Raw genomic sequence first — 25,374 nt, 5'->3', positions numbered from 1 at the left:
TTAATTATCTTAATATATTTAATTATACTTTAATATTTCAAAAAAACCGCACTACTTTTTCTATCAAAACCACACTACTTTTTAATCAAAACCGCACTTATTCCGCAAACCGCATGAACCGCTGTTGAATCGTACCGCACTTCAAATCTCTCCGCTTATGTTACCAAATCCGCCGTTACCATTCGGACCCAAAGTGTTTCATGATTTTGAGATATCCATGTTTAATTATTACTCTACATACACTTTAATTTAGGTCGAGAACTCCATTATGAATACTTCTTGAATCAAAAGTGAGAATCAAAGGATGCTTCTTGAATTACTCCGTTAAGGAATATAGGGACAAATCTAATAGGCACTGCAAGTTGCCAACTTGGTTAATTGAAGAAAGTCAGAAAGTGAAAATTGAATTTTATGTGATTGGACAATAATAATGAAAACTGAAAAGATGAAAATTAAAGGGTCCAGACTTTAATGATGGTGAACCAATTAGAAGACTATTTTTCTAGCAACCACGACTTTAGTGATTTAACAGTTTGAAAATCCATTTATAATTAATTATCTTCAATATGTTTTATTTTATTAGTTTTGTTTAATATAAGTTGTTGATATTTAATAATAAAATTCATAACATTCTACTAAACACATTTGTCGCCCCTTTGGTTCAGAACTAGAAGTTCATCAACAATCACAACTTAAATACAGAAACATTTAGGGACAATAATGAAGGCGGATTAAACACGCTGATACATAAAACGAAATGAGGAAATGTCTTCACATAACATGTTAAATTATACTTACAAGTTGCACGTTTTATCCATTAACTATAAGATAATCAATACACTAACTATAAAGCTATTGATTTTTCCATAATGGACTGAGCAACGGGAAGAAAAAGCCCGGTGACGGCGGAGGTAGCGGTTCGTTACCGCCGGCTATAAACCGCGGTGAAAACGCAAAGAAATTGGGTGATAATATCGGAAACGGTGATCTAGGCGGCGGCGACAAAACAAACTGTGACGCTGGAGACTGGAATAACATTGGACTTGGACCGGGTTGATGTGAAGGAAACAAACCGGGTGATGGCTGAACCGGATTTTGGTTTTGTAGCTGAGGTCGGTTTCCAACAGGGCTTGATTCGATTAGGTAACGCATATAAGCGGAGATTGGAGATTCGGCCGGGTTAACCGATAATTGGTTATTACGCTGAACCGTTTCAGCGGCTATTGGATCGGATTGAACCGGAGGTGGAGGTGGATGGTGGTTGACTTGAGTCAAAGGAGCCGGTCTAACTTTGACCAACCTTGAATTTGGAGGTTTTGGTGGGTTTGTTGACTGTGGAGGATTTACTGAAGAAGCTGAACCGAGTCCGGTTAACTGTTGAACAATGGATCTAAAATCGGTTTTGTTGATGTTAAAAAACAAAGCTTGAGGATTCTGTTGTTGATTTTGCTGGTTTGATGAATCTTTACGGATGTTTTTCCCAATCTTATTCACACCAAGATGATGATGCTGATGATGATTATCACTATTTCTCTGGTCATCCATCACTAAGCCTGAAACAAACAAACAAAAACAGATGCAAAGTATTCTTTGGAAGAAATCAGCCAAGACACCACAAAGCAAGCTAAAATCAAACGGTTTTAAACTCTTTTAACGAGAAAGAGAACGAGCTTACACGTTTTCTGATGTTGACCAGAGTAATTAAGACTTGGAAAAAAGAAGAGGAAGAGGAGAAGAACAAAACAAGAAGATGCTTTAAAGATAAAACAAAGGAAAGTATAATTTTGTTGACTCTCTTGCTCTCATCCCTTTATATATTTCTTGTAGAAATTTGAATAGTGGTAGTTTAATTGTGTTGGAAAAAAATATAGTAATAGTTTAACACAAGTTTCTTATTCAATAACCAGCAAGTTGATCAAGTATATACAAGTCAAGGGCTAATGTTAAGATAATAGCAAAGTTGTCTATATATTTATTCATAATTTATTATGAATTTTTTTTATTCTTTTTTTTGGAAAAATGCAAAAATCTATACTATACTAAAAGCCCTATATACTCAATGGTGAGGCTGCCACGTCACCAAAAATAATCAGCCAATGAGAGATAACATTTTTGCCATGTCACTACTGCTTCCGAAGAATAAAGCTCGAAACTGGACTTCCTTTTGGGCTGTCCCTACATTTACGTACGGCTCATATCAAGTCCAATCTTGCCTAGCTCTAACTTTGTCTGAAGCATCCAGAGTTCATCTTCCCGTCTCTTCCACTTCGTCTTCAACCCCGTTACTGCAAGCTCCTATCAATCATTTATGCTCTTTAAATGTCTTCTTTATTGTAAATACCAATTTATCCATTAATCTAAGCATTTACGAGTTCTCCATCACTACTTCTACTCTCTCGCATTAAAGTGGAATTAGCATCCTCCACCGTAGCTCCGCTTATAAATGGGTTCGTTGCCTGCGTTGAACAGCCACACCACTGCGAAATCTCGAAGATCACTCTCTGTCAAGCATCAACTCTATTTATGGCTGATTCGTTCACTCTTCGTCCCGGCCCCATACTATTGGATCGACTTCTATTGATTCCGTATGATGTTATTTATTGCAATTAATCATACCTTTGGTTGTCGACATTTTTTTGGTTGATGAGATTCAGATTTGTGTTTAAATTTTGAAACCAGCATTGAAGAATGCGGCCGGATCTAAATCGAGTGGGAGCTCTTTGGACGATGATGATGAGGATGAGGACGATGACGTCTGTGATTGGGGGTTTGTGGTGAGGAAGAAGAGTGGAGTGGATGAGGTATATCCGACTGGAGGTGAAGGGTCGTCGTGTAGGGAGCTTGCGAGAGTGATTCTGAAGTTGGGAGAGGTGTACGAGAGGATCGAAGGTGCGAAGCAGAGGATGATGGTTGAGTTGGAGAAACAGAGGATGGAAGCTGCTAAGGAGATTGAGTTGCAACGAATGAACATGTTGATGGATATGCAGATGGAGCTTGAAAGATCCAAGCTTGCCAAACGTAGAACTGCTGCTTCAGGTAAAAAAAAACTTAAACTGGATTGGTCTCTGTTTCTACTAAGCAATTGTGAGTATATGGTAAAACTTACATTTATTAATGTACTTATAAAGATTGAAACTTTAAGCTTTTGAGGTTTCAGATTGTTGATTTGGAACCATATCTATGAGCATCTACTCAATCGAGTTACTGAAAACTTGAATTGTGCATTGTTGTTGTTGTTGTACAGTTAAGAAGTTGTAGGATTAAAATTGTGGAGAAGCTATACTGTGGTAGAGCAAGGGAGCAATGGTTGGATCTGAGAGCTCATTTTGAATTGGAGAAACTGTTATTATTCTTACTCACTAGGTTTCATGTTAGAGCAATGCTTTTTTTTTTTCTTCTTCTTATTTTGTTTCCTTCTCTTAAAGCAGGTTGGTGAAAGAAACTCTGGTAGTATCCCACAGACATATCAACGTGTATTTGACACTGTCAAGTGTTAATATATTATGGTTTCTGTATCAATACCTGCGGAGTGCTCTTTGCTCTTTTTGTGTAATCATGTCTCAGAGTTGCCTACAGATTTCAGAGCCATTCATGTTCTTCCATAATTAACATTTGGAACAGATCAAAACACACCAAGCTATTGATAGAGCACAAGTAGTGTATTATTATTGAATTGGAAGGAGTTATAATCTCAGGAGCACTAATGAGACCTTATCTCAGGATCCCATACACATGAGATTTCTCTCAGTTCATCAACCGGCCTTAGTCACCCGAATAAATATCAAGCTAATCGTCTCATTACTTATTGGTATTATACGGTTTCTTTGAACACTCAGACTCCCATTTCTTAAATAAAAATCATGACGACAAATCAGCGATTATAGTGACTAAATGCCAGGTAGAAAAATGGTTTTCAGAAAATTACTACATTTTCATGTGAAGCTTAAGATACCAGAATTGATGAAAGTTAGGACAAAGATTATGTCAAGACATACAAAATCATATATATAAAGATAAATAGAGAATTAATATCAATATATCGACCCTCATAATAATTAAAAGAAAATTAATTTCAAATTTAATGTATATTTTTATTTATAAAATATTGGTATTAACTATAAATAATTTTATACATTTAGAGTATTTCCACCCCTACCTATTTTTTATTATAAATTAGCAAAATAACAAATAAAATTTAAAATTAGATAAAATACATAATAAAGGCCAATACCATAATATAACCTAAAATGTATAAATTTCAAGAATAAACAATGCAATATTAATGAATTACAGTAGTTAAAATGAGATAATTTGAGAACAAATTGTTGCAGAAAGTTTAAAACAAACCAAATAAATATAGAAATAATTGTAACACATCAAAACTAAAAATGAAATTTAAAAAACACAATATCAGCAAAACGAAATACAATGTGAATAGGAAAATTGTCAAATACACCACATTCATAATGCCACTTTTCATATTTACACTAATTATTTTTACCTTCATTTTTAAAAGGAAAAAAAGACATTTATAACCATAGAGTTAACTAATCTAGACTTGGAGTTTATAGTTGACGGATGGGGTAGAGTTTTTGGAGTGTGAATTTTAGGATTCTAATAAATATATAAATAAATACTTAAATAATATAAAAAACTTTTAGAAAATAGTTTCAAAAATCATTTCAGTTTTCAAAAATTCAAAAAAATAAGTTCGAATTTCAAAAGTATAATTTGAAACATAAATTTATTTATTTATTTATTATATATAGAGAAAATAAATGTACAAGAGTCTTTTGACTCTTAATAAAGAACATATTTTTCAAGATGTATCTTTAGTAGTGGTAAACATGAATAATTATATCAAAAAAATGGTAAACATGAAAATTTTCCATGTGAATAACACAAATATCAAAGTCATACAACATAATCACAAAACAAACACATCCTCTTTAACATATTTCAAAACAAACTAATACACTACTATCACTAATCAATTATCATATGAATCAAAAAAAAATTTAAATTCATTAGAAACTAAAACATACGAACCCGGCGCTGAACCCGGCGCGTAGCGCCGGAATGCCACTAGTATTATTAACAAATTTTAGATTTTTGACAGAAATACAATGACGACAAGAAAAAGAGAAAAAAAAAACTAAGCTAATCGAACTAGTCAAAGCAAGGACAAAACAAACAATAATCGGTAAACAGAGGCCTCGACTAAACCACACAGCTGCTCGACATAAAAGGAAGGACCACAATTAAATTGAAAGAGAAAACCCGATAATTTTGACCTCCCTAAGGATCTGCTCTTAAAGATCTGGCCTGACCAAGAATAGCTTGCTGAAGATGACGTTAGCATCTACCAACACGAACAGCCAGCCACGCCCGATGTCAAGCACCCGCCTCAACGAACCAAACATTTATTCGGGAGAGAAAAAAGATTACAAGGCACATGTCAAAATCAATTGAAAACCGATTCCGAGCCCATTGTTTACAAAACCGTCACGACCACACACATAGTAGCTCGTAATACTACCTTTCACCGTAGATTAACCACGAGTCCATCGGAGCCTTGATGGTCACGTCCTTAAAATCAAGCAAGAAATCAGAACCTTGCAAAAGTCTACTCACCGATTTCAGGAAGAGCATAAAAAAAGCAAAGAAGATAAACCCCTATCAAAACCAACCCGAGTGGATTGGTGTCGGAGCTGCGCATAGTCCGCTCCACACACCCCACCAACTGGGAGAGAGTGAGATGTTGACCAGACTACCCCACCAGCCTTCCGGACACGCTCACCCGTCAAGAACCAAAGGATGTTGTTTCAACCTCTAGACAATCTGAAATCCCACTGGTTAAGGAACCGCAAGAGACAATGAAGAAGAGCTCAAAAGCCGCATACTCGCCGGAGGAAGCCGGAGAAGACGAGGGCGGAGAGGACAAATTCATCCACTATGAAGCCCAAAACCGTAATATCTGGAAAATCAACCTCCAAAACGGATCCACGCGACTTCACTGCTGACAAGCTGACCGGAGTGAAGAAAAAATCACCGGTTGAAGTCCGCAAGCTCCTAAACGACGACTCCACTGCAAACACCCGGCCTATAAACCTCACCCTCCTTCCAGATCTAGAGGCCTCAACTGACTTCAAGAACAACCACCTGCGGATCTGAACAGAGGTTTTGCCGTAAAGATTCAGAACTAAGACATATGGGTCCAAAATAACCCGAAAAGCAAAGGAGCAAACAGAAAAAAAAAAGATAAAAGGGAAGAGAGGCTCTGCCCACTAGCGAAGGCGCACGGTGGCAGAGGAGACACACTTACTAGAGAGATGCAAGAGCTAGAGAGAGAACGCAAATAATTGTAGAGTAGGGATTGTAAACATGGTAGGGAATATTCAAAATAAATTGTCACAATTATTATGAAGTTATTATACAATCAGTTAAAAATTCGTAAATTTATTATTATTGCTATTTGACGATAAAATTTATTATTATCTAAAAATACAACATTAATAGCACACATGAATCCTACTATATAAAAGGGGCTAAATCCCTAGTTCCTAAGCCCTGCCACATAGGCAAAAAAATTGTGAGCCAATGAAACTGTCATGTCATCCCAGATTAGGCTTGGAAAAAAAATTAAGTTAACTGTCCAGCCCATTTAAACCATTTCGCAGCCCAATATGTTAATATGATAAGAGACGGTTCGGGCTATACAAAATAAGGTATATTAATATCTCTATATTATAACGCCATAGTTTCCTCTTTCCGTCATATGTTATTTTTTCTGTGGGCCCTACTCATGTAATAAAGCAACGATTAAATACATGTCCCATAAACAAACAATTCATCTCGAAGTTCACTGTGAAGCCCTACTCATTAATGATGCTCTGATGTGAAGTCCAAAATTAACAAAACAATCGGTTAGACATGGTGAGGTCGTATGTATTCTTATCCGACGATTCGACCCTTCAAGTCTCCACTGTTGTTATGTAAAATAATGTTATTCCTCCTGTATCTCTTCATCTCCTTCTCTTTCTCACACCCTTCGTCGGTCTCTCTTAGTCCCAGCAATGAATTTCAGTTTTCATTAATACCATTAACTCCAAAGAGCTCTCCGTCTCCCTTGCTTTACTATTAAAGCTTCATGCCTATCAAACCGATTAACACCCCAAACCCTGCAATCAAGCTTCACAACAAAAGGGACCCTCAACAAAGCTCTGTTTATCTTCGTTCGACTTAGAAACCTCCTTCGAAAATGTCTTCCCCTGAAGCTGATGTTGCCCAATCAGCCGTTCTCCATTCAAACTTTGATGCTCTCCGATTTGGTCGCACTTCCCAGTGGCCGCCTCCTACGCTTTTGGGATTCACGTTACTTAATAAAACGGTGAAGCCAACAGTTACGGGTCGCAATAATGTTAAGCAATGAAGTTCATTCACCACGACCATCATATTTACTCTTCCTCAGTAGAGGTATCGTTTTAGCTTTTCCACTTCGTTGCTCTCATGAATATATATATAGCCAACCTGAAAGCGAAAGCTCAATACTTTTTCTCTGTTCCGATTTCAGAAAGGCCAAGGTGGTGAACTCTAAGGCGTTGATATGCTCCTCCTTGATGCAAAGGTGATAAAAACTCATTATATTCAAATTTCTTGAAAAGCCAAGTTTAGATGATTTTGGTTTTGTATATTGATTTAGAAATTTTGCGTTTATATGATTTTTTTTAGGTTTACTGATTTTGTTTACCTTTGTTGATGTAAGATGATTTAGGCTTTGTTTATTGATTTAGAAATCCAGAGTTTAGGTGGTCTTGATTTTATCTTTGTTTGCTGATGTAATATGATGCAAAGGTAACTTGAATACTTACTTTGTGCTGTTAGAGACGATTAATAGATTTGATATTTGTTGTTTGTTGTAATTTGTGAACAAACCAAGATGCCATGTCATCCGGACTGGGTTTGAGTTAAAAAAAAAACTATTTTCGGAGCCCATTTGACCCATTTCGAAGCCCATTCCCGAGTCATTCTCTCATAAGCATAATCCCGTGTTCTAAACATTCTGTGTTAAATTTTTTAAAACACTCATATCTTAGAAATAGTTTAGAAAATATCTTTATATAAATTTTGTTTCTTGAATAATATTTAATTATAATTTTTTGTATCTTTTTAACTTTTATAATAAAAATATTGTTTTCAGATAGCAATAAAATATATATAAGAATTATCTTATTTTAAATTTTTTTCATAATTTTATTATATTATTTTAGAATGAACTATTTAATATTAATATAACATATAAATTTTATATGATTAAAATAAATTTCGTTTTTAATTATATATAAAATTCATTAAGGGTATTGTTTTAATTAACACATTAGGGAATCAGTTAGAAATTAATAATAAATCAATAACCTATCTAAAGTCTAAAACCTAATAAAATATGACAAATAAGAAAAACTAACTAAATTTTAATATACAATAGAAATTTAATATTACTAAAATAAAATTCATTTTTAGTATATATATAATATTAATTAAGGGTATTTTTTAAATTAATAAATTAGTGACTTAGCTAAAAATAAATAATAAATCAATGATTTAGCTTAAACCTAATAAAAACATGACAAATAAGTAAATTTACTAAAATTATGGATAATATAAAATATGATTGATTCGTTAATACAAAATTAAAATAATAGTTTTGTTAAATAAAACATAAGTTTACAAAAAAAACAATCATTAATAGTGTCGTAGGAATTATGTCTTTCCCATTAGCGAATAAAATTGAAGTAGAGTGTTGGAAGATAGCTCAACGTATAGACGAGATTATGGAGATTGATATGGGGGTTGAGGTAACGGACACAATTGTTCCTCTGCAAAGAAACGCTCCTGCTAGACATCCTGGATAAATGAAAGGGACATATCTGGACTTGACTTTGTGTTAATGGATGGTGACTTTCCAATGCTGTTTGGAGTAAGGGCCGATGTACATGCAGCAAATCACCACTGCAAGCGGAAGCTGAAAGTTTGCTATGAGCAATGCAAGTGATACTGAAGTTTCCGCTTGAAAGTTTGCTATGAGCAATGCAAGTGATACTAAAGTTTGGACACAGAGAGATGGTCTTTCAATCAACTGTGAACAACTGGTTATATTCATTCAAACGGAGGAAGATTGGCATGCGTTGGACTCGAAGCTCGACGAAATACAGTCTGTATCCAAAGAATTTTCTGAACTTTCTATTGCTTATATTCCTAGATCTTTAAAATTCCGTACGAATAGCCTAGCAAAAGGTGTCCGATCACGCGCATCTCGATTAGCTTTTTTAAACCCTTTTGCACCAAGTTGGCTAGCCCCACAAGCTAGCATGAGAGTGCCAAAAAAGAGAATAAAGTTGAAAGTGAAACTAAATATCCCAATGAACAAATATATCAGAAGTCCATATTTATGTGGATGTCTATATGTGACAAACAATTTTTTTTAGACAATTATAGAATATTGTCACGAAATCAATCCTAAAATATATAATTAAAAAAAAACCATTTAAACAAACCATCAAAATTTTCAATATTACACCAAATAAGAATATAAAGACCAACTATATTCTCTTATGGTATAATGTGTTGTGGTAAGATTAAAAAAAAAAACTTACTTTTACAGTAAGGGAAAATTAGATTTTTAATTCCAAATTTACAGTAAAAACATAACATTTTATAAAACTAAACAATTGACATAATAGTACAAAAATATGAAAAAAATCAAAAATACTATATGCGCGTAGCGCGGACAAGGACCTAGTCACTACTATATAAAAGCAACTAATTTCAAGCATTCTTAGGCATGCCACATATGATAAAATATTTAGAACCAATCATTTAGCCATGTCATCATGAATTTTTTAATGAAAAATTGATGGGCCTCGAAAACCTTTACACTAATTCCATGTATCATTCCAGCCAATAGCATATCATATTCCTCCCTCTTCGTTAACCCTAACCTACACAATTCATATACGCTTAAAATAGTTAAGGCAAATCACATTACACCATTAAATAATTCATACGACCGTCTTTCAAAATTTCGACTAGATAGAGACACTTCCTCCACCGTTCAGAGCCATTAACACCTTAATCAGATCAAAAACCCCAACCTGACGACTCTCTTCAACTTCCCCATCTCCATCTATATAACCTTTTGGCCACTTACAAAGCGCAAGTATTCTCCAAACCTATATGAAAATACCCACCGCAACTATGTTTGGACAAACTCCAACTCAACTGCACGAAACCCAGTCGAGGCGTGTTGAAGAAGAGTTAAAGTTTGTATTATTATCAGAGTACGCAAATCTCTTTACATTTGTAAATGAGTTTTTATCAAAATAGTATTTTTGATGGATTTATTTTCTAAATATATGGCCTACCGATTCTTATTAACAGCTAAAAGAAATAAAAAATTCTTAATTGGCTAAAATATTTTTATAAAAATAATTTAATAACTTATTTTCTAACAAGAAAATCTTTCTAGGTAAGATAATTACTTAATGAATATGAGTTGCAAGAAACATATTAAAATTACAATAACTGTACATAAATTGGCTAATAAAAACTTTGTTACAAAAAATTGGCTAATATGAACTAAAAATAAAACTAAGAGTTAAAAAAATATGATAAACAAATTAATGAACACTGATTTGGCAACAGCCCCGAACCATAAAAAAATCTAATAAATCTATTCTACTAAAACAGAATTGATGACTTTAATTCATGTGTGATTTTTTAATTTGGACCATTTTTTAAAAAGTTGTTAAAATTACTTTTTTATGAATATTTAAATTATTTGAATTATTCTAAAACAAAAAATCAAGTAGATATTCATATATTTACTCTGAAATTATATCTGAATAAAATATTTTCATATCTTTTTTTACTATAAAATATATATATTTCATTTTTCATTAAAATAAATATTTTAAATATTTTAAGTAACTTCAAATTTATTTAAAATAAATTTATATTTCATTTTTCACTTAAACAAAACTTTTAAATATTTAGTTAATGTCGTGTTTATTTTAAAATTAAATTAATATTTCATTTTCACTAAAATAAACTTTTAAAATATCTAACTAATTTTGTAATTACAACTTAACACATGTATAGTTTTGTATTAATCTGTGATTTAATTTAATATAATATCTTTAAAAATTGATTTTTCACCAATAAAATTTTTCAATTTAGAATTTTGTATCACATGATTTAAAATATGCTTTCACTAAAAATTTAAAACAAATAAAATAAATTATTGCAGGTGAACTATAAAATTATTGTGTTTTAAAATGTTATATAAACAATTAATAATATTGTAAATATAGTGGAAAATTTAGTAAATTAACAAATTTGAACCATGTAATCCGCGCGTAGCGCGGAAAAAGAATCTAGTTATTTGTAATAAACGTTATACGTAAGGCAAATAGAGATTTATAAATTGTTTCGTAACGACAAAGATTTTTATGTTTGTTCATATATGTCAATTATCAAGTATATTTTTTGTCAATAATGTGGAACATGCAGATTTATATCTGGACTGTGACATACTAGTATCTAACACAATCAGTAACATACATACACATCGTGATCATATGTAATAGATTGAACATACACACACACGCAGTAAAATGGAAAACGATTTTTTATTCAAAAATATATTACAACAAAATAATATAATATTGAAAGAGAACATAAATAATAAACAAACACATGATTTTCATCAAAATAATACTATTTTATATCTCACATATTCTATCATGATTTATATAACCATGAATCTGGATTCAAAACTACATATAACCAGTTTTTATCTTCCATAAAATCTCAGAATCATAATAAATCATTGATGATCATATGTTAGCCTTGCTCTTCTCTTCTATCAACCCTTGATCTCTCAGATTCTCAAAACTCCAATTCCTTCTCATTCCACTACTTCTCACAAGCGTTGGCTGTTCGGTTCTAAGCAGTCCATTGCCAGAGTTAGAACCAACCGGACCACTTAGCCTAATATGAGGAGTCTTTTTCACCTTCTTCATTCTCTGCGCTAAAGACGATCCTGATCTTCCAATTTTCTCAGAGATCCTAGCATTCAAATTACCTGACCAATTTCTCCCACCAACCTGATCAGCACAATAAGTTTTACTTTTACCTAAGACAGGGTTACTTTCGACCGTTGATGGTCCGCGACCAGAGAGATCAAATTCTTTGTTTGAATCGGTTCGTGAAAGAGCTTGACATGATAGGCAATTTAGACTCATAGCTTTTTCTTGATCTCCTTACGTCAATGGAGACCAAAATGAGAGAAAGAGAGATGTGGAAGATGAAAGAGAGTTGGTTTTATTTGGTTAGTACGTAGTTTTTATTTTAGTAAAGACTAACAAAAGACTAATCTAAATTTGGCCAAGAATGTATATTTGTAAATTTGAATTTTCGGTAACGTAAATTGAACATAGTTACATCATCTCACTCACACATTAATTAACAACTTAAATTGTAGTTTTGAGAAAGTTGGTCGTTGGGTTCATTAAAGACAAACTAAGTTAATTTCCGCTCTAACCAACTGGTTATTGTCCTATTAAACTTTTATTTTATTAAATTATAATTTTATTAATTTACCAAACAAGTTTAGGGAAATTATAATATATATATATATATTCCAAAATTAATGTTTATATATTATTAGATACAAAATGAATCTTTTTATAACAAATATTTCTACATTTTTGAGAAGATATCATTTCAAAATTTGTAACTAGGATTTGAAATTTAATCAAATAATAAACATTTACTCAAAAAAATGAATCTAATCTATTAATTTAGAGTCATGTTTTTTTAATCTACTGTATAAAGGTTGTCATTAATTTTTCGACCTATTCTAATTAAGTTTTGTAAATCTAAATATTATATACTCAATTCTATTAATTTGGTTAATTATTTTTTTATTAAACTTGCCAATATGTCGGTTCGCATCAAAATCGTTCCTAAAATTAACCAAATTACAAATATAATAGATATTGTATGCAAAATAATAAGTAGAGGTATTATCAGAATTGCAAGATTATAGGGATAATGTAATTTTTAAAATTCGTTTTGGTGGGCACTAAAATATGTTAAAACTGGTAGGTTTTAATTTGAGTCGCCAACTGGATTTAAATTTTTTTTCCTTTTCGTAAGTTTGCTCTTTGAGATATGCAATGTTGAACATTTAATATTTACTTTTCTGAACTTGTGTACACGTGAGATCAACTATTACAATCAAATGAAACATCAATTAATATTCCACTTGGCTATAAAATCAATCCAATTGAAATACTATGATACGTGATATTATAGTTAAATGATACAAAGAAACATATATTTTATCTTTTTATATTTTCTATATTATAATTACAAGTTTTCAGTTTTATATATTTTCCACATTCAAGAAAACCTAAAGAATTAACTACTTATAGCATCTCCAATAGCAATTTTAAACCTTCAAATATAAAGTTTTATGAACTTCAAAACCTAAAATTATAAGGTTTTCTACAATGAAATCTTAGAGCATCTTCAAAAGACATTCTATAACTTCAATCTTCAAATATGAAATCTTTTACTCTCCAAAAAGAAATTTTAAAACTTCAAATTTGAAGTTTTGAAGAGTGAAACTCTATATTTGAAGTTTCACTATTCAAAACTTCAAATTTGAAGTTTCATATTTTTATTTGCATTTTGGTCCATACAATCAAATATCACCTTTATGATTCATAAATATTTTCTCGTTTACTGTTTTAATATTTAAAAAAATTATATCTCATAAATATTTTAAATTTTGTTTACAGATTTTAAATTTTACACATAAAATTAAATAAAACTTTAAAATAAGATTTAAAATATTTTAAGCTAGATTTAGAAAATAATAATATACAAAAAAACTTAACAAAAATATTTTAAAAAATTACATGAAGATATAAATATTATACAAATTTAAATATTACAACAACACTAATAGTCAGGTAAGTTTGATCTGGAACTATCAAAATTTTCAAATAACTGAAGATGGTTGTTGTTGTTTTTGATTTCTTTTTTGTACAATTCTTTTTTGTTTATATCGGATATATTCACGAGTATTAATATCATCAAAAAGAAATTAGTCTTTTAGCAATATTTTATGTTTCTCTTTTACTTTTTTGTTCCAATCTAATGTATTTACAAGTATCAATATTACCCAATTTCAATAATTTTTAGCTCGTAATCTACAAAGTAAAAATGAGGAGAGCCATTTTTTACTCCGCACTAATAGATCATATATGCATTACGAAAATCATTTTATGAAATAATATGGTATTTTGCTTGAAGTTTAATATTAATTAAGGTATTTTCATTTAAATTTTTATATTTTAATATAATACTTTATTAATTAATATTGTTGTAATATGTTTATATATGTGCTACTTATTTATAAAATTTTATGAATTCAAATTAGTTATGACAAATATAAGGACCATATTATAAAATATAAATAGTTTTGAAGTTGAGTTTGAAGTTTTACTTTTAGAGAATAACACCTTTAAACTATAGAGTTTTAGAAACTTCAAAATGGAGTTCATTTTTGGAGGTACTCTTATATTTGAGGTTTCACTATACAAAATCTTATATTTGAGGTTTCAGATTTTTTCAGTCTCTATACTTATACATCTTTTTAAAAGTCTTGATAACTTTCTTATTTATCATTTTAGTCCATACAGTTTTATATCTTTTATATATTTTTATATGTTCTTATAAATTTAACTTTTACATATAAATTTAAATAAATATATAAATGTCTAAATAAAAAATAAAAGCATAATCTTTTAATAATATTAAACAAATATTATACAAGACAATATTACATCAACAAGTTAATACAAAATACAACAAGGTAAAAATGCATAAATAAAATTCTATAAAAAAAAAATTACAATTATATTTATAATTATACTAATAATCCGATAAACTTGATCCCGAACCTCCAATATCACTAAAATATATCCATAAAAGGTTGGTGCATTCGAAGGTTGTTGTTGTTCTTGAGTTCTTTTCTTTATAATTCTTTCTTGCTCAAATCGGATAAACTCACGAGTAGTGATCACATACATTCTAGGTTTGTTAACAACATTTTATTCTCTTTATTCATTTCCTTTAAGGGATAGTTTTTTTTTTGCTTAGTTTTGCATACGTAACTGAACTATTTCATAATTCTTCTCCCTAGCTAATGCACTTTCTCCCTAGCTAATATTTTTGCTGTATGATTCTAGGTTCATTTGATTGTAATAGTTGATCTCAAATTTCAAATCCTAATTTCCGCGTGTTTCTTCGGTATATGCTTGTGACGACGACGTTGATCTGGCATAGTGCTTTTTACTGTTACTCAATCGACGATCGAGCCTTTGTTGGTATGTTTCCTAGTCAAGAGGATCTACATACGTCTTCCCTGCATCCACATTTTCTATGGTTAACATTATAACACCATAAAGTAAAGTTGCACTGATTGACAAACTGCCCGCTGGTTTCTTTAGGTGGAAGAGGCCATAAATAGGGTAGTTGTAATGGAAAAAGTGCATGATTTCTTCTATGTAGTGTGGATGTCATTCGAAAGGCTTTTTCATTACATTGCAGTATATATGTCTTGTTTGGAGTGGATCTCTGGCAAAGAAGGTGAGTTTGAGTGTTTATAGGTCTGTTGGGTGTCATCTTCAGTTTCACTGTCTGCAACTTGGAAAATATAGCTACACGGTTATGGCTGGGAAAGGGAGGGGTAGTTGTGTAGACATTTTGCTGTTGTAATACAAATATTAACATCTAACTATGTTACATATATTCACATCTAAATCAGAGCGTACCCTGTTGTGTCTTGCTCACCATGTCTCTGAAGTTAATCAAAGTATAGTTAAGTAAATCCCAGTAAAGTAACCTTGAACCATAAGTGAGACTTATATTGTAATGATGCCACAAACCATTGTGTTAGCAACCTATGCGGCCCGGACATTAGTGAGCTTAGTCATGGCTGCATCGAAGGCAACAAAAACAACGGAAGCGTCTCGCATTGCCATTAGCATCTCCATACCATACCTTAATAAGTATCATTGTTTTATTTTCAAAAACTGGTCACTGGTCAGTTAAAATAAACTTAATGTTGATTCAAAAGGATTGGTCAATATACTTTAGAAGACAACCTGACAACACCAACATCATTTGCGTTAAAGAATGTAGTGCATGTGAAGGAGGACTCCACGCTGGATTTTTTCTGGAAGATCTGACACATGAGATGTAACACCAACCATTTCTTGTTTCAGTCTAAACAACTTTGGCATAGCATATGAACTCAATAGTTTGCATTTGAATGAGTTACATGGATTAAATAGACCGGGTATGAGAATGAATGAGAAGGTGTTATTGCGGATAAGCATACTTACGGGTAGGTCAGAACGTAAGCGTTCAACTCTGCAACTGAAACAGTCTCCAGCTTTTTCACACCACTGTATTGTGTACCTGGTGGAGTTACTAGCGTCCTCTTCAGCTGGGAAGTTGCCATTGTTTTCAAGGTTCGTCTATGTATGTTGGATGGAAAAGCGATATGATTTTGTGAAAAACATGGCGTCGGAGATGACTTTTTATAGGTAAGAGGTTGCGAAGAAGCTGAAGAGGACGGTGATGGATAACCAATGAACCATAAACATAATGGGTTTTCGCCTTTACTGAGAATGAATGACAAGGTTAATGATAATTTCTCAAAGCGAGTTGCAAACTTTACAAAGCTCTTAGCTCTGCCGAAGAAGATGGGATTAAGGTTATGGAAATGATCACTTTCAAGAAAGCTTGTTTTCTTTAACTGACCAAAACTGTAACAATTAGAAGAGCAATATTGTTTGTGTAAACCTCACTTTAGAAGTGTATATAAACTGTGGGTTAAGAACATAAATAAATTATATCCCCTGATAAAAAAAGTATCATATCCAATAGGCAATAACGGATGAAAACACTAACAAAACAAACGCTTACGTGTAGATTTATAGTTTCACATGTGATGAGGTGGCATCATGTAATATACTTTGTTCTTCTTTATTAATATAGATATAGATAGATATATATTATGTAATTTTTATTTAAGGAAGGAAAAAATATTTTTCTTAATTTATGATTATAAATCTTCTAACTAAAAATATAGTATCAATAATATATGTCATAGTTCAAAGGTTGTAATGTTTTAGAAATGAGGATTTACCAATGATAAATAATAGTAGTATTTTGTAAAAAAGGAAAATAAAGGTTGACCTTCCCGAAAAAGGCCGAAAGAGTCTTCAATGCGAACCATGCATGCTTAACTCAGAAAAATATATAAATCACAAACGTAGAAAGTAAACAAATCAAAAGAGTATAATTCGAGTTTACAGTAAAAATAATAATCCCTGAAAAAAATGGCGGCATAAATTTCCCTCCAAATTCAAAGCATTTTTCATTATGGACTCAATCCCACCTTCTTCCCTCCAAATCCTTTCCCAAATCCTCCCCCTTTTTGGAATATTCCTCCTAAATTTCGAAACTTTCACCAATTTTTGGAGCCAATTTCAAAAATTTCTCCTTCAATTACCTTCGATTCGATCTCGAGCCCAACGACTTCCCCCAAAACTAAACCCTAGCTTCCTCTTCTACTTCTCCTCCTCCGTTTCCCTCGCTTTCCTCCGACAATTCGATCCGGGTTCGTTGCTAATGGCGTCGAGCGATCCACCGCCGTCTCCTAAAATCGAAAACCCAGTCAAAACCCTAGACGACGAGTCTTCCCCCACAGCGCCAATTCGAGCCCTTGTTACTCACTCGCTAGCCCTCTCCTCGCCAATTCGCCAGATCCAAAACCCAGTTGAATCTTCATCTTCGCCCTCTAATAACGAGTGCAGAGATTCTCAAATCACGCCAGCAGGGAGTTACATGCCTAGTTTTGAGTATCTCAGCGACGACGACGACGATCACAAGATCGAACCTGCAGAGCCCTTCTCGTGGTCGTATCTGAAGAATGAACCCACTGGTGTTGTATGTATCCCTTCTTTATAATCTAATTTTAGTTTCAATTCCCAAAACGGTTAACTCAATTTTAACTGTTTTCTTTCAGGGTGCTGGATTGTATAACTCAGGCAACACTTGTTTCATAGCTTCTGTGTTGCAGTGCTTCACTCATACTGTGCCTCTCCTCGACGCGCTTCGTTATTACAAGTATCAAGATACTTGCAACTGTAAGACTATTGTGTTTATGATTTGGTTTTAGTTAATGTCTTGATTGCTCTTTTTTTTTTGTTTTCAGGTGGGAATGAGAGTTTCTGTGTTCTGAAGTCTCTCAGAGATCATATCGAGCTTGCTCTGAGGTCTTCAGGATATGATCTACAGATCCATCGGTTTCGTGATAACCTTAATTGTAACTTTCTCAACTCCAAATTTGCATATAGCTTTGTGTTTTGAGGTTTCTTTATTTGAACGAACGGTTTTAATCCTGAAACCACTATAGATTTCTCGTCTGACTTCCAGATAAACAACCAAGAAGACGCTCATGAGTTTCTGCAGTCGTTTTTGGATAAGTTAGAGAGATGTTCTTTGGATCTTACTAGTAGAAACACGCCTGGAACTGTTGTCTCTTCTCAAGGTGTTAACATTGTTGACAATGTCTTTGGTGGGCGTCTCGTTAGTAAGGTAACCAAAGTTTAACTCATTAACATACTGATTATCTACTGTTGAAAGCAGAGTTTCATTTATATGTTTTATTGTCTTTTCTTTTCCAGCTTCATTGCTGCAACTGCAACTCCATTTCAGAGATTTTTGAACCGTCTGTAGGATGGAGTCTTGAAATTGACGATGTGGAAGATCTTTCTAGCGCTCTAGAGTCTTTTACTTGCGTTGAAAAACTCGAGGACCAGCTTACGTGTGATGAATGTAAAGAGAAAGTCTCAAAGGAGAAGCAACTTAAGTTCGATAAGTTGCCTCTTGTTGCTACGTTCCATTTGAAGAGGTTTAAGAATGATGGAGTCTATATGGAGAAGATTTTTAAAGATGTCAGGTTCCCTTTGGAGTTGGATATGCTTCCTTACATGAGCAGTAACGAAAATCCTGAAGTATGTGAAACTTAACTGACACCCTGAGATTATCATGTCTTCGTCTTAACATCTGATTGTGTTCTTGTTTTGTTTATTCAGGTTTCAACAAAATACTATCTCTATGCCATGGTGGAGCATCAAGGGAGTGGAGTACATTATGGTCATTACTCATCTTATGTGAGGTCAGCTCCTGGGACATGGCACCATTTTGATGACGCAAAGGTAATATAAGATGATCAGTGATTTCATTTGATTTAGTTCTTTGTAGATTTCTCTAGAGGGGTTTCAATGAATGCAACTTTTACCTTTGGCAGGTCAGGAGAATCAGCGAAGAATGTGTTCTATCAAAGAATGCTTATATGTTGTTTTATGCAAGAGAAGGAACTTCTTGGTTCTCTAGTGCTTTTGAAGAGCTGAAGACATTATATGAAGCTACTCCGATAAGTTTCTCGCCCACTTCAGTGCTTGAGACCACCTGCAGAGAGGAGTGTAATGCCAACAAAGCTTGTAATGGCTCGGTGGGAGTATCGGTTCCGGGTGGAGATTACCGTTGTGACGAGCCACAAGATGAAGTGTTTTATTCAGCAGAGCCTATCAGTTATGACGTATCTTTCGCCTTTGACTCACCACCTAAGGCTGATGAATCTGGGAAACCGTTTGCTGAGACCTTTCACCAAAAAGAGGCTACTATGTATCCAGCTTGCAACAGAGCTACTACCGTTGACGCTTCTGTGCCTGAGATCAAGATTCAAGAAAAAGACCCATCTCCAAAACGAAAAGGTAGCATCTTTTACTATTTTGTGTGTTTAGTAATTCCATCTGTGGAGGATAGGTAAATTACAGTTGAGATGTAGCTCTTATGCTGTGTTTTGTGTGATTCGATGTGCAGCTGCTGAGAGAGCTACCATTGGTGAAGATGCTTATCTGCCTAAGCCCAAGATTCAAAAACCAAACTCTTTTGCAAAACGACAAGGTACTATAGTCTTACTATGTGGTTTTGTTAGCTTTACTCTCATGTAAAATATGTGGAAAAGAGATACTAAGTTAAGATAGGAGAAATATTGAAAGATCATGAGTCTGAGTGTGTGCATTTCTGTAAGCAGGACCATTTCAGATTCAACGAGAGCATTTGCAAAATAAGAAGGAAGAAACTCATGAAACAAAGCCGATTAGAAGCACCGTTGCTGCTGCTTCTGTAGCAGATCTTAAGGAGAAAGAACATGCTATTCAATATCTCAGGAACATGCCTTCGTCTCGCTCTCGAATGCTTGCTGCAGCTATAGGTGTTGAGGTCAAAAAGAAGAATATCTCTAACATCAGAAGATCGAACCTTCACAGGAATCTCTCTGGACGGCCATCAAACTGAAGTTTGGGATAAAAGCTACTCTGTTCATCTTTCTTTATTTGATATGAAGAGTTTTTCTTTAGTTTTGTTTGGGGTTTTCTTGTGTATATCACTTTCATCAAATTTTGTAAAGCTCCAACCAAAATTCTATATAAAGTTTAATGTTTTTTTTCCCAGTTGCAAAATCATTAAAAATATTCAATTATTAGGAAATACAACGTTTAATGATGAAAACACAATGTTTCAAGGCATGTAAATTTGTATACCTTTTTGCCTCCACAAATCATCTTTTATTTCCAGCTTTCTTTTTAGGTTATATCTTCATTTTGTTTCTTCATGGGACATCAAGATCAGAGCTAAACATAATAACAACTATCGAAAACAATCAATCAATTACACTATAGAGAGATCTTCAATTTGGAGCTACATCATTTTTGGAAGTGTAATGACCATTGAATTGTAGAAGATGCAAAAGTTTTAATGTGATCAAGAACAAAGCTAAATATTCCGCATAAAACTTACAACTATGTTGAATCCACCTAGATAAATTATAACAATCTTATTACAAGGTATTCACAGTTGAAATCAAATTTCGACACTCTCATTGTGGGTGGTCTTACGAGCTGGTAACACTTTTTACCGACAGCCGCCGGTTTTCTTAACGGGCTGGTTTGAGTTTGATAACAAGTTCCGTAAACCAGGAATTTTCATATATAAGACTGCATCACCAAAACATCTGCAGCCATATAATTACATTAAACTTGAAAATACAAGCTTCATTCAATTGATATTCATTTAGTTTGCGTACTATTTTATTTTACAGATCTTTGTTACATTGGTTGTTTGGAGGTCATATTAAGGTTTCAAATAATAACAGAAAAAATTGCATCATACTGCAGTTAATAATAACAAAAATTTTAAATCCTTTAGATATAAAACAAAATCATAAAAAAAATTTGAGGATCGATTTGTAAATAAAAAAGATCACTAAAATGAATAATGTTCTCTTAAATTTGAAGGAATACTATTTATAAATTCATTTCCTCTCAAAATGATATGCTATTGGAGAATGTTCATTTTTTCATTTTTTTGATGTTTTCTTTTAAAATAAAGTACTATAGAAAATGGTTTAAAAAAGAATTTCAACTCAAAGTTTCATGATATTTTTCGTTTAGCTTTATCATCGGATACAAAAAAAATCTTATAAGAATATGAAGTATCCAGGGGAAGTTCGAAATACTCTTCAGCCTTTCTAAAAATTATAAAATATAAATATATAAACTTTTCATATAGATATTTATTGGGATTATGTAAAGATTATTAGGTTATGGACATTAAACTCTTAAGAGTGTATGAAAATGTAAACTTTAACATGAGACATTTTGATGAGACGTGACTAATGTATAAAGGATTTGAGTCAATTTAATTACCGTCAATAACCTAATCTATTGAAACAGAGTCCTATTTTTATCTACCTAAAAAAGTTCATTTTAAATTTTGGACTCTTTCAGTTTCCTTACTAGCCTACCTTATATATTGGACTTGTACAAGTTTGTTATCATAGTAACTATATACACGCTAGCTAAATAATATAACCTGTTCACTTTAACTAAACCAACATCTAATATACTAAAACCATCCGAAATCAACTGATATGTTAACAGGTTGACTTAAATTAAACCAAACTCTAATATACTAAAACCATCGGAACTTAGCGATATATTATTTGCTATTATAAAATCAATATAATAACTCTAATTGAACATCATGTTACAATATATTATCGTAACAGGTTCTCTTCAGCTCACTACACATGCAATAGAAAATGTCAAATTATGTGTTATTTGGTTCATCTTTCACCATACAGAACATTCCAATAGGTGAAAAAATAAATTTTAAACCACAATACCACAATATTATCTGCATACAAGCTACTCTCATATAGAGTTTTGATCCTGTTCACCATTTACATTACACTAGGTTAAGACCCGCGCCTTGCGCGGAATGAACATTATATATATAAATTATTTATTTATTATATGTTTATAACATATTTTAATTATAAATATATATTGAATAATTAAAAAGGTCATTATCTACTACTTATATAATTAAATTGGTGCGAATATATAAATAAATTTAATAAATCGAAAAAAATATTTTTTTATTTGATATGATAAATAATTAAATTTAAATGATAGTAACATATATATGGTATATGTTAATGTTAATATTTATTAGATGATGTTTTTTGCTCATATTTTTTTTATCATTTTTATCTGTTATAGCAAAAAATCTAAATTAGTGATAACAAAATTTTCACTTTAGGAATAATGGTTTAAGTAATTTATAATATTTTAAAAAATTAAGTTGTCAATATTTTTTCAAATATTCAAAGTAAATTTCAAAATTACGATATTTATGTATTTTTATATGGCATATAGTTTAATTTAAAATGATACATATATTTATATATATTTTATTTTTGATACTTATTAAATGAGACTTTCAACTTATATTATTTTTCAATTATTTGCATCATGTCATAACAAAAGTTTTAAATCATAGATCACAAAATTTGAATGTAAAACTTTTAATAGTTTTAGTAATTTATACTCGTTTTTAAAAATTCAAAATATAATATATAAATATTTTTTTTAATTTTTATTATATGGTTACTATGATTGTTTAATTTATTCCAATAGCTTAAAATTAAACAAATATAATTATAATACACACTTATTTTTATCAAATCTTTATTATTCAAAACATTAATTGTAATATATACTTTAGCCACATTAGGCAATTCTGTAATCTTATTTAAGGAAATAATGAATCACATTAATAATGTATTTATTGTGGTTTAATAAAAAGCTTATTATATATTTAAATGGACCAACATATTTCTCTAAGGATTCTAAGAATCATTATAGTGATGCCACGTGGCTACAAAAAAATGTTGCAATGCTTCTCAAATAATATATAGGGGATATGTTTAGTTTGAGCTATTAAACCCAAAGATTTAATTAAACATTTCCATTCATATCAATGGTCTAATTCCAATTTTAAAATAGATTACATTAATTATCTATAATAAATCGTAGACTAAAATATTCTAAGCACATCAAGAGGAGATTTTAGCAAATCTAAACTAACGTGTGTTGCAAACAAAATCTTTTATATATTAGTTAAGTCTCATTTAAAAAATTGTAACTTTAAGTTTGTACTTGAATATGCTAATTTTGAAATTTGCATTGAAAGAGTATTGAGACTTTAATATATTAATTTTAAAATTTGCCTAGAACCGATATGAACCATCATCATTTTCTTAAATGGGCATAGAACAATTTTTAATGATTAACTAAATCACTACAAGAAAACATTGGCATACTGAGGGAAAAAATCGTCGGTATATCATCGGAATAACGCTATTACGAGGAAATACCGACAAAAAAAGTCCTCGGAAATATCTCCTCGGAAATTCATATTTCCTCGGAATTCCGTCGGAAATTTCCGACGGAATTCTGAGGAAACTAAATTCCGAGGAAACTCCGAGGACTTCAAGTTCGTCGGAAGATTCCTCGGAATATACCGAGGGACGCCTTCCTCGGAATATTTCGCTGGAATTCCGATGGTCCAGTCCTCGGAAGTTTCGACGAAACATTCCTCGGAATGTGCATCGGGAATTTCCGAGGAACCTGGCCCTCGAAAAATTCCGAGGAACATCTTTCCCTCAGAAAATTCCGAGGAACTTCTGTCCCTCGGAAAATTCCGAGGAACTTCTTTCCCTCGGAAAATTCCGAGGAACTTCCTTCCCTCGGAAAATTCCGAGGAACTTTTGTCCCTCGGAAAATTCCGAGGAACTTCTTTCCCTCGGAATTTCGGAAAAAAATAATTTTTGAAAATTTAAAATTAAAATTAAAATTGAAAATATAGTAGATAATATTCAAAGTTAAATAAAACATTCCGAGTTTTTGGTAAAAAAAAAAAAAAAACTACGGGTCTTGAATGTTCGGGAACACCTCGTTCGGGTACATCCTCCTCATCATCTCCATCATCTGCTCGTTCAGCCTCTTCTGTGTCTCATAGCCCGCCTGTTGAGCTGCCATCTGGGTCTCCAACGCAGATATCCGATCATCCTTGTCCTTCAGCTGAGCCGTAAGAACTTTTGGATCAACATATGGCGGTGGTGCAGAAGAAGGAGCAGCCGACCGAGAGCGACGACCCAAACGACCAAACGTCCCTTCTTCTTTGGAACCGACTGAAATATAAATAACCAAATTTAAATAATATAAATTGATGATAAAATAAAAATCAAGAAATAAAAATCAAGAAATTGAACTTTAAAAAAAAAGAACTTACCGATTCAACGATTTCGTTGATTCGAACCCGGGACAAGTTGGTCGAAGCCGTTGAATCGTCATCATCGGTTTGAAGCTGAGACACTTCGTCATACATCTGAGTTTGGACCAGGTCGACCACGTCCCTCACAAGACCATCATCAATCTGGCCGGTCTTCTTGTTGGTATACGCCCTTTTCATTAGGGCGAGATCATCAACCGGCTCGCCCTCATTTTCTTCCGCCTTGAAAAAACATAAAATAAGCAAACATTAGAAATTTGAAGAAATGCACAAAAAATAAAATTCTGAAACTTAAATAATTGAAGAAAAAGCGGTTGAACTTACCATGCGATCCCCCAGAGTGGCAATAGATTGAGCACCCAAGTTATGCTTGTAGATGCCCTTCCCTTTACGGTCGTTCCTGCGGTTGTTGGAGTTGGTGGAAGAAGTTTCTTTCGTCTCTTCCTTATCCTAATGCGCACACAACTCCTTCCAGACCGTGTCGTTCATCGACTTTGGGACCTTTTAATTTAAAAAATAGTTTAA

The 25,374-nt window shown here is 32.4% G+C and overlaps 3 protein-coding genes across 3 annotated transcripts; 1 reads left to right on the top strand and 2 right to left on the bottom strand.

The window, feature by feature from the left end:
* Positions 1-707: 707 nt before the first annotated feature.
* LOC103853741 (protein HAIKU1) lies at positions 708-1,812 on the bottom strand. Its single transcript, XM_009130648.3, has 2 exons — positions 1,676-1,812; positions 708-1,553 (listed from the first exon to the last, which is right to left on the bottom strand). The coding sequence occupies exon 2, from the start codon at positions 1,543-1,545 to the stop codon at positions 853-855; it is 693 nt and encodes a 230-aa protein (XP_009128896.2). The 5' UTR covers positions 1,546-1,553; positions 1,676-1,812; the 3' UTR covers positions 708-852.
* A 7,412-nt stretch (positions 1,813-9,224) lies between these two features.
* LOC103853740 lies at positions 9,225-12,801 on the bottom strand. The gene has a single exon (XM_033285560.1). The coding sequence runs from the start codon at positions 12,300-12,302 to the stop codon at positions 11,895-11,897; it is 408 nt and encodes a 135-aa protein (XP_033141451.1). The 5' UTR covers positions 12,303-12,801; the 3' UTR covers positions 9,225-11,894.
* Positions 12,802-15,521: 2,720 nt separating this feature from the next.
* Positions 15,522-20,663, top strand: LOC103853739 (ubiquitin carboxyl-terminal hydrolase 21). Its single transcript, XM_009130645.3, has 9 exons — positions 15,522-18,090; positions 18,170-18,290; positions 18,359-18,469; positions 18,560-18,741; positions 18,831-19,160; positions 19,242-19,364; positions 19,457-19,922; positions 20,032-20,115; positions 20,246-20,663. Exons 1-9 carry the CDS (start codon positions 17,524-17,526, stop codon positions 20,506-20,508), a joined length of 2,247 nt encoding a protein of 748 aa, XP_009128893.2. The 5' UTR covers positions 15,522-17,523; the 3' UTR covers positions 20,509-20,663.
* The last annotated feature ends 4,711 nt before the right edge of the window (positions 20,664-25,374 follow it).

Source organism: Brassica rapa, chromosome A02 (assembly GCF_000309985.2).
Source record: "Brassica rapa cultivar Chiifu-401-42 chromosome A02, CAAS_Brap_v3.01, whole genome shotgun sequence".
In the NCBI taxonomy this organism is placed as follows: domain Eukaryota; kingdom Viridiplantae; phylum Streptophyta; class Magnoliopsida; order Brassicales; family Brassicaceae; genus Brassica; species Brassica rapa.
The sequence above is the reverse complement of the archived record's forward strand: the minus strand, read 5'-3'. Positions and strand labels throughout refer to the sequence as shown.